The 24,487-nt window shown below is 39.6% G+C and overlaps 2 protein-coding genes across 3 annotated transcripts in view; both read left to right on the forward strand.

Annotated features, from left to right (window-relative positions):
- The first annotated feature begins 18 nt into the window (after positions 1 to 18).
- Positions 19 to 13,647, forward strand: acox1 (acyl-CoA oxidase 1, palmitoyl). Of its 2 annotated transcripts, XM_070915399.1 has the most exons (15): positions 19 to 162; positions 1,638 to 1,797; positions 4,712 to 4,729; positions 5,793 to 5,935; positions 7,160 to 7,267; positions 7,395 to 7,514; positions 7,664 to 7,779; positions 8,334 to 8,503; positions 9,039 to 9,201; positions 9,548 to 9,738; positions 10,632 to 10,811; positions 11,537 to 11,642; positions 12,186 to 12,329; positions 12,752 to 12,958; positions 13,234 to 13,647. In XM_070915399.1, the coding sequence occupies exons 1-15, from the start codon at positions 54 to 56 to the stop codon at positions 13,282 to 13,284; spliced, it is 1,986 nt and encodes a 661-aa protein (XP_070771500.1). In that variant the 5' UTR covers positions 19 to 53; the 3' UTR covers positions 13,285 to 13,647. The 2 variants fall into 2 exon arrangements, with proteins under 2 accessions (XP_070771500.1, XP_070771499.1); XM_070915398.1 differs by lacking the exon at positions 4,712 to 4,729 and having other exon boundaries at positions 5,775 to 5,935.
- A 3,519-nt stretch (positions 13,648 to 17,166) lies between these two features.
- Positions 17,167 to 24,487, forward strand: part of LOC139294896 (inactive rhomboid protein 2-like) — a 29,285-nt gene continuing 21,964 nt past the window's right edge. Inside the window, exon 1 of the mRNA XM_070916886.1 lies at positions 17,167 to 17,270. The gene's annotated coding sequence lies outside the window, so the exon portion shown is untranslated. The remainder of the gene's footprint in view (positions 17,271 to 24,487) is intronic.

Below are 24,487 nucleotides of genomic sequence, written 5' to 3' on the forward strand. Positions count from 1 at the left end.
ATTCTCTTTATACTTTTTCACTATAAATATTGTTTTCACTCGGATACAGAGCCATGAATCCCGATATTATGAAAGAGCGGCAAAACGCCACTTTTGACGTCGAGAAACTGACCAACATTTTGGACGGGGGCCCAGAAAAGACCAAAAGAAGGCGAGAAATTGGTGAGTTTGAAATGTCTTCTTTGACCGATGCTCGTTACTGCCGATACTTGATCAAACTTATTATTGTTAGTAATGATATTTGCTAAGAAATTATTATTGCGCAGAAAAAGGAGCTAACTCAACAGTGCTTTCATCGGCTGATCGCTGTAGCTACAACTGTTAGCACTTCGACGGCCGTTAGGTAACGTTGTAGTTGTCCTGAATTGTACCAAACCTTTACGTTATTTGGAAACATATCTCACCTAAGTTCTGTTTAAGGTGGTATTTCTAAAGTCAGGTGTTTTAGGGTGATTTGGTATGTCCCAAATGTGCATTCGGCGCCCGTGTCATTTAGCATACATAACTACAGTAGTTGATCAAAGTTGTTAAGTGTCTAATGATGTAACGTTTACAGTTGGCGTTGCGTTTCAATACCTGTGCAAGTTCATTTCACGCTGAGAGGCTGTGCTACTTTATCCCTGTCCTCTACAGGCAAAACACAGCGTTTTAGGTAGCCGAGAGCAACATACTGTATATTTCATTCAATGTGGATGGACTTTTAAAGCACTACATACATATTTTTGAGAGGTTTTTGAATGTGTACCCAAGAGTGCAAATGCATTCCGAAATGTGTCAGTGTGTATAAGTGAATTTAACTATATGTATGTGTTATAAGAAGCTTATTTCATGTATCTAATTCGTGCATCTGTCAGAGATTCTGAGGGCTCTGCTGAACCTGAACTTCATGATACAGTGCCTTTTTCCATTGTTATCTCTGGCTGGGGAGTATAGTTAATATACCTTGCAACCCTCCTTCATTTACATCCTGCTGTGTCTTTTTCATTGGTCTAGTTCAAGTGATATATTTACTAGTTACTAGTAACTGATGAAAATGTGAATGCAAATACACCAAAATTACTGATTACAGGATGCTAAGGGAAGCAAAGGATACACAGGTTGTGTCTGACAAAAGAAGACTTCCATTCTCGACACAGGCCTTGCAGACACATATGACGCATTAAGTTTAGGAATTTGGACTTTGTAGGATCCATCCCCTCCATTGCGACACAGCTATTGAAGTAGTGCTACCTTGATAATGCATGTATGTACGGTATACGTGCCTGTAATCTTGTGCTTGGAGACTTCAGTTCCGTCAAGCTCACCAAAGTCTGGAGTTTAAGCACCAAACTCAAATAGAAAAGGGAGCAATTCATTTCATTTTGCTTATCACTATTCAAAGTGCTCATAGCTTTTACGGTCAAAAGGGCTGTGATTGTTGTCCGGGGAATGTTGGCTAACAGGATTTATTCTGACAACCTATGTACTTATTTTCTTACTTAATACACATTTCACACGTGGGTACACATTCACTAATTTTAATAGACTTTTGCAAATGTCCAGTTAAACATAAAATATATATATAGGTCTTGACTTTACTTCCAGTTGTATAGACTAAAAGACGCATTGCTGATTTCATTTCCACTGTCCATTTGTAGAGTCAATGGTTCTCAACGACCCGGACTTCAAGGAGGAGGACCCAAACTTCCTGTCCCGCAGTGAGCGCTATGACCAGGCTGTTAGAAAAAGTGCCCAAATGATCCTCAAGCTCAGAGAGTATGGCATTGCAGACCCAGAGGAGATCTACTGCTATAAGAAGTATGTGGTAAAGGACATGGTGACATGTGAGGACAACAGTCAACTGGCTTACATATTGTAGATTCAGATAGTTCTATGATTGCAAGGCTGAGGGAGAGCAGCTCACACACAGTCAGATCCGCTGTTAGGAGAAATAAACACGGAGGTGTTTAAGTGACTCAGGCAGACAAGGAACATTGCAGACTTAGAAATATCAAAAGGGTAAGAAATGATATGTGTAATGGTAGTCATTTACAATTATACAATTATTAGAACAACTCACCTGTTGTTCAAATTTAATAGAGAGAAGTAATGAAACAATGAAGTGCTGTTTTTCACACTTACAGTATGTTTAGCCAAAAGTTTAAGTTGACAAACACAGTATGTACTCATTTTGATACTTTTAAGTTGACAAACACAGTATGTACTCATTTTAATACTTTTATACTTCTTGACTACTTCCTGATGTTTTTAATATAAAGCAAACTATTACAACCTCTGTCAGATATAGCACTGTCAGGATCAAGGGTGTGCAATTTACAAATTACACAGAATGTATGTGGTTGACATTTGTCGTGGAAATGTTCCGTAATAGAGAGAGAATTGCTTTCCAAGAGTTTACTGCAATATTCAGTCAATCATTTGCAAATGGATCTCTGAGCTGAGAGATACTGTATGAAGTGCAATGATCATATCTGTACATACATCAATATGCGTCGCACAACATCCCATATTTGTCTTTTAATTGATACACAGCATTCCTCTGTCCATTCATATCTAGCTTGGCATGTAGCATAGCATAGCATAGCATATTCATCTATCTTTCTTCCTCTGCCTCGATCTGCTGAGAATTAAAAGTTAAAGGCCGAATCCTATAGCTTTGTATCATGAGACAGTATAACTATTGTAGCTGAACCAACAATCTGTGTTGCCTTGTGTTGCGTTGGAGTGAACCAATTCAGTTGGAGCAAAGTTCATCATAAGATTAAAACTGTGTCAGAGGGTGTGCAAGCTCCCAGCTTTCACTTGTTGTACGGTGTAATGTAATAGATCATCCTCTCAAGAAATGCTCTATGTTTTATGAACCATGTAAATGTGTATATTTTTTTGACAGTATCAGACAGATGTTAGTGAAGCTCTATGATAGAGTGCAACATTGCATTGACTCCATATGTTCCTAAAATGCTTTCACTATTTAGACATGTATAATGACTAAACCGACACTTTAAGATTCACACAAACTGTTTTTATGTTGCAAGACTTTTTGAGATTTTGGATTCCTGCACTCCCAAGCTTTCCATGAGCGTATTTGATGTGTATGCAGTGTTTTTTTTTCACAGTCATCATATTAATTGCGGTTGCTTGTAAAAAGGATAGATGTGGATCCCATCAATACCTCTTGTGCTTTGCTTGCCCCCTTGGCAAGTAAATGATTGTGGTCAATGGAAAACCTGCTCCATGTCATTGCCCTGAAAGGCAATGTAAAAAAGAAAAATCGGCTGCCAGTAATGATGAAATACCTCAGCCGGAGACTTTTTTATTTGATCTAAAAGTCTTATTTACTTTTTCAAACACTGAATTTGACTGAACACGGAATACCTTTTCAGACAACCATGTCCAAACAAGAAACTAAATTATAGGCGTTAGATAAACTTGGACCCCTGCCATAAAAATCACATTGCGTTTCAGTGCTTACATAACACAGTGAGTCAGCAAAATACATCAGTTACACAATGTTTGAGTAACAGCAAGTCTGATCTTCAGATGTGTATCCTATACCTTCCTTTCACCCAGAATGGTTCAAGGCAACCAGAATGAGGCCATGGGGCTACACTTTGCCATGTTCCTCCCAACCCTGTACACCCAGTGCGACCCTCAGCAGTCCAGGAAATGGTTACCTCTGGCAGAGTCCCTCCAGGTCATTGGCACATATGCCCAAACTGAGCTGGGTCACGGTTAGTCCTAGACATAGCCCTCAAATTATTTACCTTCTTTTTGTTTAAGGCCCTCAGACACAACTTCATTGTGCTGTTATAAAATGGCATAAATTAGCATTTGTGTTTTTGAATGCCAAAATGACATTTGGTACAGTAAAAGAGGCCCGTTTGGAAAACTCTTTAGTACCAGGAGTAGTTCTGGTGATTTCTTGTACATGTTTGACAGATCCAAATCATGTAGAAAATTCAAAAGTAGTTGGATGTGTGTCCTGACAATTGTGTTCATATATTACATGTTGTTCTAACAAGGAATGGTCATATGTGACTAGTTAACTACATGTAGATGTAGCTGTGTTATTAACATCGCTCCACTAGTGGTTGCCCCTTACACCTTCGGGACGTGTAGTATCTTTAAAATAAAATTTCTCGTCTGTTCCAAAACATATTCCCATCAACATTAGGTAGTTCAACTGCTTTCCTACTCACAACTCTCTCATTCCCCCTTTATGTAATGATAATGCACTGATGATGAAGCTTGTGTGCATTTTGATTGCTGTGTCTTGATTGATTTTCATCTTTTTGCAAATGATGAAGTCATTTTCCAATGAATTCTTATCAGTAATTTAGTCTTAATGATCTAGTCTGTCTTTGGTTTGGCTGTTGACATCTTGAGTGACCAGAAATGGTGAAAAAGAGGGTGTGAAGTAGTAGGTAGCGTGGACTAGAAACTGCATGAAAAGGACAAAAACATGTTCTGACCAAACTTGCATGAAAAGCAAGAGAAGCTGCATTATGTGCAGCAGAATGATGTGGTCTGTGAGCCCATAATGAGGCTGAGTTGTAGCTTCTGAATGTCTCTTTGTAATCTGAGAGGCTGACAAATCTATGGTGAGAGAGAATTTAGGCCAAGCCATCTATTGTTTGTCGCCTTGCTGTAACAAAGCCAACTGGATGTTATTATGAATTTCTATTTCATCTGTGCAAAGCCACACTGAAAGATTAGAGCTGATGTCCGTGTCTTTAATGAACATTTTGTTCACCTGTGTTTTGGCTATTTTGGGCCAAAGTCCTAGGGTATCATTTATGTTGTGATCTAATGTGCCCTTGACCACTTTTCTAGGGCTGCAACTAACTTTCATTTATTTACTTTTTGTTTATTTTCTTGAATAATTGGTTAATCGTTATGCCCATCATAATATCCTAGTACAAGATGATGTCATTAAATGTATTGCTTTGTTCATCAAAAACTTCCAAATCTTCAATTTACTATAAGTCTGAGAAAAGCAGTGAATTCTCACATTTGAGAACCAGGAATGATAAAATATTTGGCAGTTTGCTTGAAAAATAACTTAACAATTAATCACTTATGTAAATAGTTGCCTAAAAATGTTTTTTTTAAATGTATCTTAAGTTAACTTAATTATCTGCCACAAATCCATAATATCTTTATCATGTCAGTCCTCTTTTCAGTTCTGTCTTGTATGTAGTCACTCGCCCTGAGACTTAAACATTTTGTTGGCTTTCAAACTGTATGTTGCCAGACTAGTTGAACATCCAGGTAGTGACGAACAAGAAGTTACATGTGACCACTTGGTGTAAAGAAATGTAAAATGCAGCTAAATCAGGAGTTTGATCAGCTTATGGTCAGAAATAGTGAACAGCAGAGCCTAACCTGACAACTGGCTAAGGCTGAAGTGCTGTACATAACTGAGGTATTGGCCGGAAATGGCTGCTCTACTAAAGACAGATTTAAATGGAATTTAAAAGAGTGGAGTTTCAAGACAAATTATGGCCATATGATCAAACCAGCTCCAATATCCATGATATGCTCAAGCTGTTTTAATTTGTCTTTGTCACTTCCGGCTTTACTGCTTGCCTGCACAACCTCTGTCTTTGTCTTCCCTCACTTCCCCCCTTTCCTTATTCCTCTGAACTTACTCGGCTTTAAACTTTCCATGAAATCACATCTATCAATAATCCCCTCATGCATCTCCCTCCTTTCCCTTTCCTCATTACCACCTGCTTTTCTTTTCCATTTGCCGCTGTCCTCTGTGGCCCTAGCTGTGTGCACCCCAATAGACCAGAGCCCTTGGATCTCCATCTGGGGATGTTCCTGCCCACACTGCTCAACCAGGCCACCCCAGAGCAAATGGACCGTTTCTTCATGCCCGCTTGGAACCTAGAGATCATCGGCACCTACGCTCAGACTGAGATGGGCCACGGTAAAATGAACAGAGCAGTATATCAGGCCTATTTAGGCCTGTCAATGAACAGGGATTATTTGGTTGCTTTATCGTTGCCATTGCCAGTAGACCCCAAAATTGTGTATTAATGATAATGTTTACATAGATCACACTTCAATGCAAAAACTGTTGCTTTGCTTTTTAACTTTAGTTCAAACGGACATAATTAGCACTGGTTTAGTTTTCTAATATGTATTCATACTGAACTCCTATTAATAAATATCTGAGAAAAGTGTATTGTTTGTCTGACATGCAAGTCTGTTTAAGATCCCAGCTGTTGTTAATTTGCCAGCATTTGTGTTCGACACAAGTAAATTCAGTCGAGGAAGGAAAGTTACGCGAGTGGGCAGATGGGTTGTAAACAAATCCCAAGTTTAACTGCTTCAAGTTAACATGATGGTGAATGCTACCAAAATATCTATATTATAAAAATCCATTGCTTTGAAAAAAACGGACAGAAGGTCAAATATTTGCTGTAGTTAAACTTATTTACAACCCGTCCGACCATTTGTGTCAGTTGACCGACTGTGTAAAGTCATCCAAAGAGTCTGTCACTCTAAGACAAACTACCCCTCTTGTTGTCTTACCGACCCTTTTTATGTGTTTTTGACAGAAAGGTTTCCTTTACTAACAATTTAAGATAGTTTTTATATTTGTTTTAGCAATGGTTGAGATCTGTCGTTGGCTGCAGACCAAAGGCAGATCTTGATATCCTGCTTGAATATGCCGTTCGGACTGAAAACAGATTAGGAATCCCACTATACACACCCCCTGTAGATCTGTTTAGTTTATTATTAGATGTAAATTCCTTGTCCATTAAGCAAATGGCATGCCATAGACACAGTATGAATTTAATTATCTTAATATGTATGTGTAATATATGAGTGTTACATATGTTTTTGGGTCTGTCAAACACCTACAAAGTGCACTGCTTTGCTCCTTTATGTTGGCTTCATCCATTTTATTTTATTTTTGTTTTTATATTTATATATATATATATATATATATATATATATATCACTTTGGATCACTTTGATCCATTATCCTGTTGATGTTTTGAGTTATCTTCTGTTTCTTGTTTTCTTCAGATTAATGTCTCACTGTTGTTGCTGACTGATCATTCTGCTTTTCAACTGTGTATTCTGTATGTTTGTGTGTGTTGTGTGTATGTGTTTGGTGGGCTTTGATTTGTTGTGTCTCTAGGCACACACCTCAGAGGGCTGGAGACCACAGCCACATATGACCCAGCCACACAGGAGTTTGTCTTGAACAGTCCCACAATCAGCTCCATCAAATGGTGGCCTGGAGGACGTAAGTGCATTCACACTGTCATGTTTCTGCAGTGTTAGGACCAAACAAAGGTTGGAATTTGCACATATCACAATTCCTGGTATTCAGAACAAACATCTTTGAACCCTCTCACTCTCTCCCCTTCTAGTTGGAAAGACCTCAAACCATGCCATCGTTCTAGCCCAGCTTTACACTCAGGGAAACTGCCATGGTCTGCATGCTTTCATCGTACCCATCCGCGACATGAGCACACATGAACCCCTGCCAGGTAACCACCGTCTGTGATGTCTCTCTGGATGCGGTTATTTGTGGTAAAGTCAGTCCTCATTTACCTTCCTGTCTCTGCGTCCCTTTTTCTGTCGATGTCATTCCTTCTCACACTTCTGCTTACTCTCTCTTTTTCTCTGTCTCTCTTAGGTATTGTGGTTGGAGATATCGGCCCCAAGTTTGGCTTTAATGAAGTTGACAACGGCTTCCTGAAACTAGAGAACGTACGAATCCCACGGGAGAACATGCTGATGAAATACGCCAAGGTGATGTAACATTATTTGAGCTGATAGTTTCCCTGAGGTCAAATGGGTGAACGTTTTTTTTAAGATGATTAAATAGTTTTTGTTTTCTGAGGTTTGTTCTTCTTTTGTGAAAGGACAGTGTAATTGCACCTGCAAATTGGTGGTTTTCACCACCGCCTTTCTGTGTGTATGGAAAGCCGATGAGGTCGTTATTCGTCTCGTTTTCCCTGCCATTCAATAGCTGGTGTTTATATATGCAGTTGTGCTGTTGAACTGTAACACAGAGAGCTGTTTCTGTTATTTAGCCTTCTCTCATTGATATAAATGGGCTTGAAAAAATAGAAACATCTGACAGAATAACGCCACTACATCCCCAAAATGACCACAAAGTTGAATCAACATCTCTAAAATAGTTTAGACAATAACTGAACGTTATAACCTTCATGAGGTTATGATTTATTCTGATTGTTGTATTGGACAGCATTCCTTTTAGCAAGGTTTTCCTAATAAACTGGTGTAATGGGACTTTTGATCTTGAAGCATCTGCTGTTTGAATGACTCTTTCTCTCCACTAGGTGGAGCCAGATGGAAACTATGTGAAGCCACCAAGTGCCAAGCTGACCTACGGCACCATGGTGTTCATCCGCTCCCTTATCGTAGGCGAGTCAGCTAGGGCCCTCGCCAAGTCCTGCACCATCGCCATCCGCTACAGTTCTGTTCGTCACCAGTCTGAAATCCGGCCGGGGTCAGTCAATACAAATGAATGCATGAAGGCACCAACATTGCACAACTCAAAGAATCTGCAAGCTAAAATAAACACATACATAAGGTCATGCATGCACACCCAAGTGACGGGGTTTAAAATGAGATTTTATGTTATAGCACTGGTGGTTTTGTAAAACTAATGTATGTGAGGGAAAGTCTCTAATGTCAGAATGACAAATTGTGAATAAATTGTTTTTAACTGAATGGTAGACTTGAGCCTAAATTTCTTGATCAAGAAAACCAAATCTGTTTATCTTAATTTCAATCTCAATTTAGTTATGTTTGTTCCATGAGATGGATGGTTATTACAGTAAATATACGGACCAGATGATGTGGTATGAAGTCGATTACAGAAGAGGGCCAATATGTCAAAATAAAATTATAATATTTATGATAATGTCTTGACAGGAAATCTAGAACAGAACACTCAGCACATGAATTTCAAGATAGTTTCGTTGGTCAGTGGCCTTTAATGAGATACTGAAGAGTCAATCCTGTGTGTTTCTGTCCCACAGAGAGCCAGAGCCCCAGATCCTTGACTACCAGACACAGCAGTACAAGCTGTTCCCTCTGCTGGCTATGGCCTATGCCTTCACTTTTGTCGGCCAGTATATGAAGCAGACCTACCACCGCATCAGTGGTGACATCAACGAGGGTGACTTCAGCGAACTGCCTGAGGTACTGACTGGACATACACATGTAGGATGTGATCTAGGCTTGATGATGGCTGACTGACTTGTAGATTGGCCTCAGTCTTTCCTACTCTTTTGAGGAGATTTGTGGTGTGTGTGCGGCTAAACCCAGTTTAATCATTTCCAACTGCAGATAGGTGCCAGCTTGGTCAGTCAGCGTAATTAGCCATTCATGTATAATTCTAATACATAGATTGATTAAAGCTGTTGTTTAAATCATTCTATATTTTCAGACCTCTGGGCCATATTGATTTATTCGTTTGATGATTTGTTTACCCAGTGTTTATGCTCGCATGAAGCTATTTTCACCCTCTGTGCCCTCTAATCTACAGCTCCATGCCTTGTCTGCGGGTCTGAAGGCCTTCACCACGTGGGCAACCAACTCTGCCATAGAGGTGTGCCGCATGTCATGTGGTGGCCACGGCTACTCTCGCAGCAGCGCCTTGCCAGACATTTACGTCGAGTTCACACCTACATGCACCTACGAGGGAGAGAACACAGTCATGATGCTGCAGACTGCGAGGTAACTCGTCACACAGTATGACCAGAAATGTGACTCCTCACAAGTATCAAGTTGCCAACTTGGCACCAATTCTTCTGCAAACACACACTAGAAATGCCGTTGTTGTTGTATTTGTTCCTATGTTGTTAGAGTGCTCATACAGTTAACAGGGATGTTTGTGGATCATTCCACTTTGCTTGTGCTGTAAGTTTATCTCTTAAACTTATAGTAACATCTGCTTAATTCCTAAATTGCACAGTTGTTATTACAGATACTCAAACAGCAGTGCTCACATTGAAGTACACACACAGAAGATTTATCTTTTCCATCCATCATCTTTGTCACATTTTAACAGAATGAAGGCGAGACAGAGACAAATACACACACACACACACACACACACACACACACACACACACACACACATAAACATGTGCCCACTCAGGAGCCCTACCATACCACAAATGCAGGGGACACACCCGCACCCCTCCCCACCGCAAAAACACGGGTCACATTTTATGTCTCTAAAAGATAGCTGTTATGGTTGTGTTTCACCAGTACTATGTATGTCAGCTGCTCAGTTTGAAAAATCTGTTATGTGATGTTTTGTCTTTTTTGAAGGGATATTGTTTCCCTGGGATGTGCCAACAGTTGTTCAATTAATCAGTGAGCTCGTACCTGAACATATAGTACGCACACAAAGGCCAAAGGTGTGAATAGGAATAAATGAATTGGTTGACATATGAAACCAGACTTTGATTGGCGATTACAACAGGCTACCACAAGTAATACTGCATTTGGGTACGGTTGATTTCCATGATTGTAAACACAAATGGTTCACTAACTAGCTCATGCACCCATGTTTAATTGTTTAGCCCTCATCTGTGTGCCTTCCTCAAATTTTCTCTATGCAGATACCTCGTGAAGAGCTACCGGCAGGCTAAGGCAGGCCAGCAGCTGAGCGGCATCGTGTCGTACCTGAATGAAGCAGAGAACCGGCGAGTCCAGCCCCAGCCCGTCGCTGCCAGACCAACTGTGGTCGACATAAACGACCTGGCTAGCCTGGTGGAGGTCTACAAACTACGAGCTGCCATGTAAGAGACACTGAATGCCTGAAATGTTAGTTCAAGTATTTGAATATTTGAAGAGGAGGGATAGATGTTGACACACGGTCTGCTGTTACGTTTCAGTTTTTTAATCTCAGTGTTGGTGTTGGCCAGAGCTTCAGTTGTTAACATGAATCGCCCTGAGAGTCTAATCAGGGTCTCCCCAAATCTGCTGTTGTCTGCTTTCGACCATATTTCTGCCTTTTCACTGTCTGTCGTGATATGCTGCCCTGATCACATCCCTGCATACTGTCAGCCTTAGTCACATCTAAATTCTTTTGGCAGTCAGTATCAGCTGTGTGGTGAGCACAAACAGTGGCTAAGCCAGTCTGGTGGAGGGCGACAAAATGTGCCCTCCACCAGAGGGAGGGCCTGCCAGTTCAGACACTGGAGGGATGAAAGCATGTCAGCAATCATTTCTTCTGTGTTTCTGAAGAGGATCTCTTCAACGAATTCCTTCTTTTAAAAGAATATCAATTTGATTGATGATGGTCATTTTTTTGAAAGGATAATCTTATTCCATTAGTGCAGTTCCAGATTTCAGGGGAAACTAATAGGCACAACCTCTGTTGTACTTAAAACCACAAAGATACATATGTGTTGGCATGTTGTTAAAGGTGGGGAGGTGTAAAGTGTCTTAATGTCTTAATGTCTTAATATATTTTTATTAATGACATCTTTGGTTAATGCAGATGATGTGTGTGTGTTTGTAGTCTAGTGGAGCTGGCAGCTAAGAGCATCCAGCAGGAGTTGCAGCAAAGGAAGAGCCAGGAGGATGCTTGGAACAACAGTGCTATCGACCTGGTCAGAGCCTCAGATGTAAGTTCAGTTTGTGTGTCAGCTGTGTGTGTGTGTCTGTGTGTGTGTGTGTGTGTGCATGTTTATACAATTTTAACATTTTGAATATTGTCCTAAAGCCAGAGCTCTCATTTCTTTTATCTTCCTCCATTCTGCAGGAGCATTATTGACATTTCCTTGATTTTATGTGGTTATTATTTAAATTATATTGAATAGCAAAATCTTTGCATTACTTGTCCTATGAAAATTAGATTTATCATCTCTTAATATCAAATCAAATTAGATTAAGTCAATGTATCCTTGGTTTTGATATCAAGACATAATCATTACATAATTTAATGATTATGTAATTAGCTTGTAATTCACAGGTTTGGTTTGGATTTATTGTTAAGTGCAGAGAGAGAGAGAGATGCTGAGCTCACAAACCCAATATGTTGTTCTGATGCTGCTCAAATCCTGCTGATGTTCACCTCCTTATTTCTTCTTTTTCAGTCCCTTTCTTCCTTATTTGTTGCGCTGAGTCTCTTTCATTCATTTACATGTCCTCCTGTTTTTGGTCTCCAGGCCCACTGTCACTATGTTGTAGTGAAGCTCTTTACTGACAGGCTGGGGGAGATCGGTGACACAGCAATACACTCAGTGCTGTCAACCCTGGCTCTGCTCTACGCCCTGCATGGCATCACAAAGAACTCTGGAGACTTCCTACAGGTCAGAAAAATCACAACATATAGAAACAATGTGGTCCACAGCCAGTGGTTAATCTTATGGCAGGTGTTACACACATATTATGCAAAGCTGCTCCAGTTATTTGCATACTCCCTGTACTGTTGGTCTGTCAGTTTCACTGTCTGCTTTCATATGAAAAAACAGCCTCAATTGCCTCTTTGTCTCTGAGCTAACAAAATGGGGTCTTTGTGTGTTGGGTGTGTATGCCTGGGTGGCTGGTGTTTTTTTTTTTTTGCTGTTTTAAATAAAACAAATTAGATGAAAAAAATATAATAAGACTTGCTGAGTTTGGTTTAGTTTAACAGGGACAACCCGCTGTCTCTGTGTGTTTCCTCACTGTTTGGGCAGCTGAGTGAGGTCCAGCAGCATGTGTTGATCCACATCTCCATCTGTTTTTATTTCAGGCTGGGCTGCTGAGTGTGCCCCAGATGCTGCAGATTTCTGTTCGTATCAAGGAGCTGCTGTCTCAGCTGAGGCCCAACGCTGTGGTACTGGTAGATGCATTTGATACCCACGACAAGAAGCTGAATTCAGTCCTGGGACGATATGATGGGAACGTCTATGAGCACATGTTCGAGTGGGCTCGTCACTCACCCCTAAACTCCACAGAGGTCAGTTAGGGTCAGGTAGTACGGAGAAAATGTTTTGTTGTAGGTATAATTACCGCTAAGCCTTGTGGCCGTACAAGCTACTTACAGGTCACAACACATGCTAAATGCTAGCCACAACAAAAGGATGCAGGCCTTACCTGAACCCCAGCGAGCTCAATCTGCTTCCTGCATTCGCTCCACTGGTTCCCCCACAGCTATGCACGGATGTGGTCAAGAAGTGTGTGTGTGATTGTATTTTTCAACAACAAATGCTCCATACCTCCTTTCTTCCCCAGGTCCATGAATCCTTCCACAAGTACCTGAAGCCCCTGCGGTCCAAACTGTGAGCTGATCCTTGCACCTTGATTCCTGGCTGTGGCGCTTCAACTCTGCGTAAATAGGCACAACTTTAACGGTATTAACCCATCCAAACAGCGGGTGGACAACTTAAAACAAGGTGAAGACAATGTTATTATAGAGGGGAATGGAAACAAAACCAGGAATTACATCATGTATAGAAAATTATATCTACAAATCTCTAATGAAGTCATGATTTTGAGGCCAGAAAATAGCTTTAAGAATACAGAAAAAAATCAAGCATTTGCAGTTTTAGATTACCATGTTTTCTGTAGAGAGATTTCTTTGTAAGGTTTCGTAGTATTTCATTTTTCTTCACTTTCTTCTGCGTGCCTAAAGGCTCCTCTGTTTGAGCCAGCCAAGATGGAAATGTCATCTCTTTTGTTTTTTCCCAACAAGAACAGAATGTTATTATGAACGTTACATAATGTTGGAGCATTTCATGTTAGGAACAGACTAACAGCAAAATCAATTTTGGTTGTTTCCCCTGGCTACAAGGACCAACATGCTATTTTAAAAAGACACTGTGCTGTTAGTTATAGTTATAGAATTTATAGAATAGGTATTCATTTATCTGTGACCTTTATCAATTGCTGTAGACATCAAGAAGGAATTGCACAATGTTAAAGTCTGTTGCAACCCCCTTTCATTCCATACCCATGAATTATGGCGTAATATGACTTAAACAACAGTCAATGTAGTTTGCCTTAGATAAGCAGTCTAACAAATTAGAGCAGAGGTCCAACAGAAACATCAAGTGAAGATATAAAAATATTTTCCTGTAAAATATTGTGACAACACTGTTCTGAAACTGTCAGTGGAAAGTGTAGTGGGAAAATACCTTTGCATGTACACCAAGTTCAACTGTGCTTCAGAGCAGTAAAAGTTGTAATTACTATGCCTTAAAAGTCACTGTCCTAAATAGTATCAAACTGTTCCTCAAAGCCTTAAGTTGATACTTTACCCAAAATGAATGCTTTTAGTATCAAATACTCTCCTTCTGTAGGCTAGAAAAGTTTCCTCCTTCGTAGATAACAGTCGCTGGTCCCCTCCTTGAATTCATGTCAGTCTCCAATGCTAACAAGTTTTTACAAGATGGAAAAACACTTGCAATCTTCCAGTTGCTGTATTTCAATCACAAGTGAAGGTCTTTGTAGTGGGAAAATACAACACATCCCTTTCACACACTAAAAAGTTTATTTTAGGTCACAGGTATTTGCTGTGGTGCCGTTTTGACTCTAGCAAGGAACCACGACAGTCTTCATCCCCAGTCCCACCACCTGTCACATCTTTTGCTGTATAATGACATTGTCATACCTGAATGATCCACTTCACAGATAGCAGTGTGTAGGTCGTATGGTTAACTGTACCCCATTGATAGAAGCTGCGCTCAATGGGGAGCAGAGAGGCCCATCTAGAGACAATGTATGTGAGACAGTGGAATGATTTGGGGACTTTCAAAGACTTCCTGGAGATTAAATTAACCGCTTTGGGGCGATTTGTTTGAAATTCCTGAGAAAATTAACTTCATCATATATGGCGGCTGTCTGTTCGATCATTAGAATGAGTCATTACACTATTGCACTAGCTGCGCCCACATGCTTTTGAATGTGTTTGTGGGACAGAAAGCTTTCTGCAGATAATGGTGGAGTATGTCAAGTGTGTAAAAAGCACCTGTGAGGACAGGTAGTATGAATTTCTGACAGTTATTGAGTGTTTAATGAGGCCACATATGCACTGTATATGTAAATTAGTAATGTCCCTCCCTGCTGTGTGGGGTTGATATATCATTATAAAGAAGGGTCAAAACCCCAGCCAACATCTGGATGGATTCTTCTTTATGTTTTTAATCAAGCACGTTTCTACAACTACAAACTTTCAATAAATCCATTGTCAATATGTTGTGACGTTCAAATCCTACTGACCGAATTATTCTGATTACAATATGATTGAAATATGTGCAAACTGGATCTTTTCTTTTCGGAGATTAATGCTTCACTGTTTTTGTTATTACAGGGTCAGAAAAACTTCAGAATATTTCATAGAATTGGTCGATTTGAGCTCTTGATTTTATCTCAACCTTCAGTAGTTTCTTTTTCTCATGGAGCAGTCTAAATGGTAGATACTGAGGCTGGCGAATAAAAGTAGCAACAGAACTACTCAAATAAAGAGATTTGTGTGACTGTAATGACACTGATGAAAATGAGAGCTTTATCTAAAGCCTCACTGTGAACTGAAAAGATGATTTGTGGGATAATAATGTGCCAGAGGAAGTCATAGCATTTCATTTTCTGTATTTGTGAGACTCAGTTGATTTCTGCTGTGAGGGCATGATTATCAGTATGTAATGACTGAGCTATTTGTTAAGAATATTGGTGTGATCATTTGTTGACATGTATTGTTGAATAATAATGATTTAAACAACATGATTTTAATGGTTGGTAAATAATTTGACCTGTAAGTTATATTAATAAAAAATTTAATAATCAACGTGTATTGTGTTCATCTGTCTTGATCCTGTGGTTAACCAGCTGATTTTCAAGCCCACTAAAGAAGTCCACTTTGGAAAACACTTTTTTAGGCCCAGTACTAATAACATGCATTACCGATTTCATGAGAAATGTGCTGGAGGAACTTTACATACTTTACATAAATCAAAAACTTAGCAGCGACATGGATTACTGTAAAAGCACTTGAATTAGGATTACCTCCTTTCAACCTAAGATGACACTGGGATCCTGCTGCAGAAGTGTACAGTCATAGGATACAGCAAATAGGAATACATAAAAATGACTTATTTCAGTGCTACATTATCCAGGGCTCTGAGGGAGTTTTTTAAAGTGTGTGAAAATATTCCTGATGATGGAAGGGTTATGTTGGACTGGGCTTGAGACTTTTACAGAAAGCCTGTGTTTCCAGCTAGGGGTCTGGAGTTTGAAAGATGTGGACATGTACCAGGTAGGGAGGTTCTGATTAAAGATGCGAACTGTAGGATCCAACTTACAACAAGTTTTTGGACTTGACCCATACTAGGTTCAGGATATCTCAGCCTCTGCTGCATCGATTTTGACCATTCTCTTTTTTTATCTGTCTGTTGCAAGTCTTCCACCTTTGTGGAAATGCACCACTACATTACCGGAGTACCCCTTTAAATTGATATTCCAAAGTACCTGCAGCAATACCTTGTGAGACAAAAATAAAAGTCTAGCTATTTTATTTAAGACACAAAGAAAGGATTTGAATCTTATAGGCAACTGAATACCTAATTGTTATATGTAACTACAATGACATATTTTACTTTGTACCTGTGTATTCACAAATGCAGATAGAAATTTCAAGTGTCAAACGTATTCCGAAAACTATATTCTGGTTGCTCAAATTCAGTGGTCATTTTCAGATCTAAAAATTAAAGCCATGTCAGATTATTAAGTTGCTCCAATTGGAAATCCAGACACAAAACTTGATAAAGCTTGAAGTGGTTACATTTCACAATACAAGTGCAGATACTGACTAAGGTCATTTCTTTCCACATAATTGTTTTAAAGTTGCCCAGTAATAAAAACAAATGTAGGCTATCAATGATTGAGACAAATTGTTTGGTCAGTATGATCGTTGGCTGATGTCGTTCTCCCGGTAAACTATTGATGCATGACGTACACATAAATGTGCAGCGAATATGCTGCATGTGTGAGCAGGAGTTACTCACTAGCTGTTAGGTAAAGTATTAGGACCGGGGGCTCCATACACGCGGCCGGGTGTTGGTGGGGTTGGACCGGGCCCAACTCGTCTCCTCAGTGGATACGATAAGTCGTAACTCCGCCCCCTGCTCCTCTGTGGCGCTGCAGTCAGTCTAGGATGTTGGAAGAGAGAAAGAGGGAAGTAGTGACACACTGGTGGACAGAACCCTACAGTATCGTAACATTTCGGACATATACCTTCTTCTAATGAATAATAACCCAGTTATTTCTTCTTGGAGGTGAGTGGAACAAGACTCTTCAGACCTTACATTTGTCTTTGTAACGTTAAAGCCGTTAAAAGTTAACGTTAACTTACAGTGTTTGGGTCAACGGCCATTATCGAGTTTTTAAAATGAAAACATTGAATATCTCTAAATCACCGTGTATAAGTAGGGAGTTGTAATATTTGATGTGAACCGAGCTGTCGTTCAGTCAAAGTTGTTTTTTTAAAAGAAAGGACACATAGCAGCGCTAATGACAGTTACAATGTTAGCTTACAACGGTCGTTTTCATCTAAGTTAACGTTGCAGCCTCTGAAAGCATGCCTCGGCAAGCCCTTTGTTGCTCTACCCGCCGGGACAAATACAAACGAATTATTCATCTCAAATTTCCTTCTGTTATCCCTCAAGAGCTAATTATAGTCACCATGTGCCGACAAATTCATATGTTGTTACACCCCTCCCATTTGTTTTTCAAAGAATGTAGGAGGGAGTGTTCAATTTCAAGTCGATTCAATTCAGTTCAAAATCCTTTATTGCCGTGAAAGTTGCCAAAGCATCAAAATACAATTTGTCTAAATATCTAGACAGTAACGTTACACAGTAACAATAATATCAACATTAACGCAACATTAAGATTGATATACTGTATTTGATTATATATATATCTATTTACATTACATCCTATGCATGTATTTGTGTGTGTGTGTGTGCTGATTAATGGTGTATGAAGTAGTTTAACTGAAACTGACATTTTAATCGGAATTGTGACAGAAATACACTACATTTTGTAAATGCTAACGTTACCCAATAGAAGGAAGTGAAATATTCTGGTGTAGCTAATCTTAAAAACACATCTCTCTTTAGGTTTACACAGTGGTGACTAAAATAGAGACAGTCCAGTCAGTCATTAAATTGCTGCATAAAAGCTACTACAGATACACAATGTAGGATTAACTGTTGTGTTCATGTGTGTCACAGTCCTTACAGTTACCTGTCCACCTGCTGTGTGGACTAGTACGCCTTTTTAGAAACCCATCAGATTAATGGAGTTGTCTGTTCATTTCTAAACAGTGTAAACTAGGTGAAAATGTAGGTCAGTGTTACTCAGCAACACAGTTGACCTCTCATCACCATTGCAGATGTGCTGAATGATGGGTTGTAGTTGATTAGAAAAAGTGGTGTACTGTACAGTAAGTTTAGGTCAGGTTACGTTTTTTTTCTTTTCCAATGGAAATTTAGTGTACTTACGTTTTCACCCACCTCTGAAGTGTAGGTACTTCCATCAACATATGATTAATACAGCTATTATGCACGAAGAACTGTGGACCCTCATAGAGGTGGGCGCGGTGGATGAAATTATCATTGCAGTAATTATCACAGCATTATTTACTGCAGTGTTTGTCTTATGATAGTATTACTTTAATAACACTTTAATATTTATACTTATAAGTCTATGTTGTCAACTGTTTATAGTTTTATACTTTATATTAGTTTTATCTCATACAGTATTTCAGAAGCCCTGTTGGCACTCTTTGCTGTTATACTTGCACTATACTGTAGTATTACACACAATATTGTTGTATTATATTGCTAATTTAACTCGCAACAAAATATCAGACTAAATATTTAGCTTGAAGCAGCGGTAGTCTTCATGTTAACTTTACTTGTAGGGCCTGTAAACGTATTTCAGTGTCATCATAGATTAATTCACAACTTTATTACCTCATCCTACATGCAGAGCCCAGTTAAAATGATCTATATATATATGATCTACTGTGCGCACATGCATCTGTGTACAAGAGGAAGTTGTGAATAATGGAGCATTACTGCATGGTGTTTTCTATTGCACTCTATATTACAACATCATACTTTCTGCAGCTGTGAAATCAATGTAGAAAAAGGAAACGCATTGTATAAGTGTAGAAGTCAGAGTGTATGTTGTAAAACAAGCAGCTGTGCAACAGTATGTACATCTGTACATCTGCATGGTTGAACTGGCATGTTGTTTGCAGCACCTGCGCATGTGTCAGTGAGTTAACAGACTGTGTCATGGAAAACTGTGAACCGGTGCAAATCAGAAAGTTAACACTCTGTGACTATAATGAAACATGAGTTCAGCCAAAAGGTCACGCACTTCATCAGAATCAGCAAGCATGCTCTGTTCTGATTTTAAACATGTATCTGCTCAGAACAATGTATGGCTAATTTTACTGCCCTCATAATTTGGAGTTTGGAAACCCATAGACGTGTCCACTTGCATACAGTGTCTTCCAGTCTGTCTCAGCGTCACAATCAAATCCTCTCATCACTTCTCTCCCAGGGCTTTCCTTCCATGATCTTAACTTATGTTTTCAGCTGCTACGCCATAACACACCCAGAAAGCATTGTGCCTTTTTCCTTTTTATAATAACAACCCATGTTAGAAACAGGAGTATGAAGCTGCTGGCCAGGCCATTGGAATTTTTTTCCTGCACTCCCATGCCAACCTTCGTTCCACAGTACGTGACATGTTATCTCAAAATATTGGGACACTCCGGAAATGCTTTGAAACCCAAAGACCCATAAACCTTAAAAAGATTTCTGTGGATACTTATAAATAAAACTCTCAGTGTTGCATTTACATTCATTGTGGCACAGAAACAGCTCTTATTCTTCTATGTTTCTTGCTACAACCAGGACAAAATGTCTTTACTCATGTTCTGTAATTTGTGTCAGTGAGTGAGAGTACTTTGTCTTTCTCAGTTTTAACAGCCAGGCTGGGCCAGTTGACAATAGTGTTAGCTGTTTTGGGTGACACATTACAACATACACACATATGCACAATGACAGAAAACTAGAACAGGGTAGCAATACCGTGTTTTATGTGTGTGCACACACTGTATGAACATTAGTTATTTAGGTCACGTCTTGAGGATTGTGAGGAACTCTTTGACTGGGAACAAGGCTGAGGTATTTCATAGTAGCTCACTGTTATGCGAGTTTGGACATGCAGACTGGAAAATGGTGCAATGTTTTACACTATCTCTGGAATGGTTAGGTTGGCGCAAGTTCCTTTTCAAACAACGTGCCTCAATAGTGAACTTGAATTACTGCCTTTAAATAACTTAGAAATGGAATTATTGATTTGTTTGAGGCACCAAAGTGCTATCATCAGCCAAAGATGGGTAATGGGATATGTAAAGAACCAAGGTTTTGTTTGGAGAATCGTCATCCAGAGATATTGTGGTTGGAAGTGAAGAATGAGGAGGCAGTTTCGATTGTTGCTCTGACTGTTTAGAAGCACACAAACACACAGACACCACTGAATGTCACACACTCTCCTACGCCTTCAGTAGCATTCAAGCTCCTGCTGCTATAATGACTGTGTGCTCAGTCATGATCAGTCTGTACCCTACACACATAGCAACAGTGCAGACAGACCAAACCAAACATGTTGTCCACCTTTTGAAAACTTAAGGATGTCATTTCATTGCTGCCGTTGAAGATTTGTTTGTCTTACAAAGGTCTTGTTAAAGCAGAGCACTCCTCCTTACTCGAGGCATCCTGCCAGCTGGCTGCTGGCCCATGTACTGTAAAGCTCTTTCACACTCACTCCTCTGGTCTTCCATTTACAGCAGATCAGTTTGTTGAGTCGGAGAGGCTTCATTAGGAAAACTCAGTTTGTCAAACATGGAAATGAAGCAACATGTAGCCTACTTTTGTATGAGTCCTGCAATCACTTTGGATTACTGTTAATTTGGATTAACATTTGAAAACAAGAAAGGTTTTTGACTTTTCCGAAATGAGAGATTACAATTTATCCCATTTAGCTGATTGGTTACTGCAGTCATGCACTGCTCACATAGAAGGATACAGTTTTACATACTAGGACCACTTTATATTATAACACTTTGGGTTAAATCTCAAGCAATATAGTTGCAATTTGAAATTAAAAAATATGAGAAATTAACAGGTATTTTTGAATTGAACTGAATTGAGAAAGTTATGTGGCTATTGGAATTGTTGATGATCTAATTGTAAATGTATGAGATGTTATGTTCAGCAGCTATAGCGGCACTGGGACTCTGCTACAGTTCTTCCCATAACTCTTGAGTCGCCCTCAGTCTGAGGTGGCCTTCCAAAAAGAGAAATACAGGGGGGAATGCTAAAATGACTACACTATGGCTTGTACACACCTAAAAAAGCTGACATTAGAATGGAACCTCAAACTGAAAATGAAAATTAGGAAGTAGACATTTTGGACTTGAGATGGTGCCAGAATAAGGGTGAGTGAGTCAACAAGATATTATAATTCATCCTCTGTTGTCTGAAGTGTTGCTCAACATAACAAGTTTGACCTGGCGGTGGCGGACTGGCCAAAGGGCAGTCATCAAAATCATCTTAAATCGTCCTCTGGAGATGAATAGATGAATATTCATACCATATTTCATGGCAGCCTGTCTGATTGCACAATATCTTTGGATTTTCTTTTTGAAGAAACTTGCAATTGTCTGAGTTTGGTTTGCTTTAGGGAAACAGTCCTTTTTGACAGGCAGAGTAAATACACAATATCTCCCCATGTTACTGTTGGATCTCACACTGTTAGTGTGGGCATGTCCCACATACAAATTAGCACTTGACGTAGTTGTCCACACACTTACTGATTGTGTGAGACATAGAGTCTGTGTGAGGATGTGAACATTTTCTGAACATCATCACTGTTTTCAACACTTGATGCTGTCTGTTCTCAGTCTTAATAATGAAATAATTACTATTTCGACTATTGCTCATCCCTCACTCGTCTTTGCACTGATGCTTTGTAATTTTAATCACACTTGTTCTGTTAGCCTCTGAGCAATTGCATGTGTGAAGTTATTATGTCCGTGCATAAATGTGCTCTTTTGGTGTTTTTAACATATTACAGAGTTTGAGGGACATTTATTGGTAAACCTTAACAGCACTCATTTCATTTTAAAGGTCCCATATTATGCTCATTTCATATATTTTTATTCTGTGATTCCACTGGAGTAGCATTGCATGATTCAAAGTTCAAAAAAGTCCACATTTATCTTATACTGGCCCTTTATACAGCCCCTCAGTTCACCTTTAAATTGTTTGAATAAGCACTCATGGTAAACTAACACATGCTTTTGTATATGTCCTTGTCAGGATCTACAAGGGAAGACGCATGTAAAACTTGGTGGATGTTAAGAAGAAGAAGTGATGAGTCAGTTATCTGAAGGTCAGTTCCTCATTCAGCCTCCAAGAGTTTCAGAATAAGTCCAACAACAGCACTGGCTACAACAGCTATGTCTGTTGTGGGCATGCACTGTAAGATGATAGACTTTTTCATAATGCTGATCTCAGAGTGACTCATTCGGTGTTGAATTGTATCAGTGTATAGAGCACAATTAAGTTGAGGTAAATATTCATGATTACTTCTGTTGAAGGAAGTGTGAATAAGCAAAGTCTCAAGTCTCTGTGACAAAAGGAAGCATGTCGTTGTGCAATATTGTCTGAAGTCCAGGTCTGACACCAGTGTCAGAAGCACCACCATGTGACATGTGAAATAACCTCTACCTGACTCAAGGTTATCATTGCTTTTATAATGTTTGATGATGAAAGCCCACCAGATCTAAAAAAGCTGCTTGTTGAATTTTGTCATGTTCATGTAAACTTTTGTCAAACTTTGACAGACTTATCAACTGCAAACTACTAATCAACCGATAAATAATGAGGCTAAAGGCTTGATGGGATATAGTGTGGTGAAATGATAAATTAGTGTTACAGTCTACCTACTGTACAGGTCCCATTGGCCGTTTCTCTGTATTCAGTCTTATTATGGGGAAAACACAATCTTCGTCCTGAGCACTTACTCACAGCACTTCTCAAATGTTTAAGCGTTCTCTGCTTAGTGACAGAGCACTGTGGTAACACTTGCAGTTGTTAATGCAAGTGTTGCCACACCACTGAAGTAGATGTGAATCTTTCTGGACTACTACAAGTTGCTCTGACAAGTTTCGATTAAAATAGAAAAGTAGAAAAAAGGCTGAGCTTGGCGCTCACAACACTTTCTTTTCTCCACACAGTAAGCGGCAACAACGAGCTATTTATTGCTGTGGAGGCACATAGTGTAGTTTCTCAATAATACCCTTGGCTCAGATGTGAGAAGACTGCCAAAAGTATACAGCGAGTGAAAGAGTTTGGCTACTTTCAAAGCATAGTTGATGTCTCAATTTCCCCCCTTGTTTTTATATGATAAACAGAAAGTATGAGGCGGTGGCTCCCAATCATCCCAAAGCTCCCATGATAATAATAGCTAAAATCCAGTATAAAAGATCTAATCATGGTGTTTTATAGTCAGCATGTGATTTTACACTATCATGACTTTCAGATTGTGTTCATTGTCAAACAATGCAACTCATTCTAATACACTTCTGCAGCCTAGCCTGGCAAAAGCACCCTTGTTTTGCATGTTTGTCAAGTGCAGCATGCACTTAACATAAGCCACAGTAAGTGTACTTCGCCCAAGTGGAGTCACTCAACTGGTGTGTAGAGTGAGTCAGAAGATGAAACATGATCTCCTCCCCACACCCCTACATGTGGGTTATGTATGGGGTTTGTAAGATAGGGACAATTTGTCCGGACTGCATTTACAGCCTGTTACATTTATCCCAAACTGCTCTGAGTGAATGAGCACAGTCCAGCCTGTCTCCAGGTGTACAGGGGATAACACTGCCTTCAGCATCAGACAAATGGGAATACACACAAACAAACACACTGATACATTCTTAGGGCAGGCCTCTCCCAGGGGAAGAGACTGAACCATGGTGACACACTCTCAGAGGAGCACATATTATCACCCAACACAAAGGAGGTTGAGGTGGATAACATACACAAAACGGTACAGTCCCACTGATTAATGGTCAAGCTGTTTAGATGAAGCACTCAATAAATAGACCCCAAAGAGGCACAGACATGAAGGGACACTTGTTGGAAAAGGTACTTTCCATGTCATGTGGTGACATTAGCTACGGATGATGTCATAGTGGACATGCCTTTTCCTGACACATGACTGCAACGAGTGAGCTGACAGGTTTACCCCCCACATCTGATAAAGGGGAATCTGTCATTGAATTGCCTTCACCAAGGTTTTTTTTTTACTTTGCATGCTTTTTTTGTAGCTTTTCCTCGTCTTCTTAGCAGCTTGGACTTGACTTTCATTTCTTGTCATATCATCCATGGTTATAGAAACA

This window comes from Enoplosus armatus, chromosome 2 (assembly GCF_043641665.1).
Source record: "Enoplosus armatus isolate fEnoArm2 chromosome 2, fEnoArm2.hap1, whole genome shotgun sequence".
NCBI lineage: Eukaryota > Metazoa > Chordata > Actinopteri > Centrarchiformes > Enoplosidae > Enoplosus > Enoplosus armatus.

Bases quoted from the DNA above. Each gene is read 5' to 3' on its own strand.
- acox1 (XM_070915399.1), top strand. From the start codon at position 54: ATGAATCCCGATATTATGAAAGAGCGGCAAAACGCCACTTTTGACGTC. The intron at 163-1,637 runs GTGAGTTTGAAA...GTCCATTTGTAG, and splicing joins CAAAAGAAGGCGAGAAATTG to AGTCAATGGTTCTCAACGAC. The intron at 9,202-9,547 runs GTACTGACTGGA...TCTAATCTACAG, and splicing joins ACTTCAGCGAACTGCCTGAG to CTCCATGCCTTGTCTGCGGG.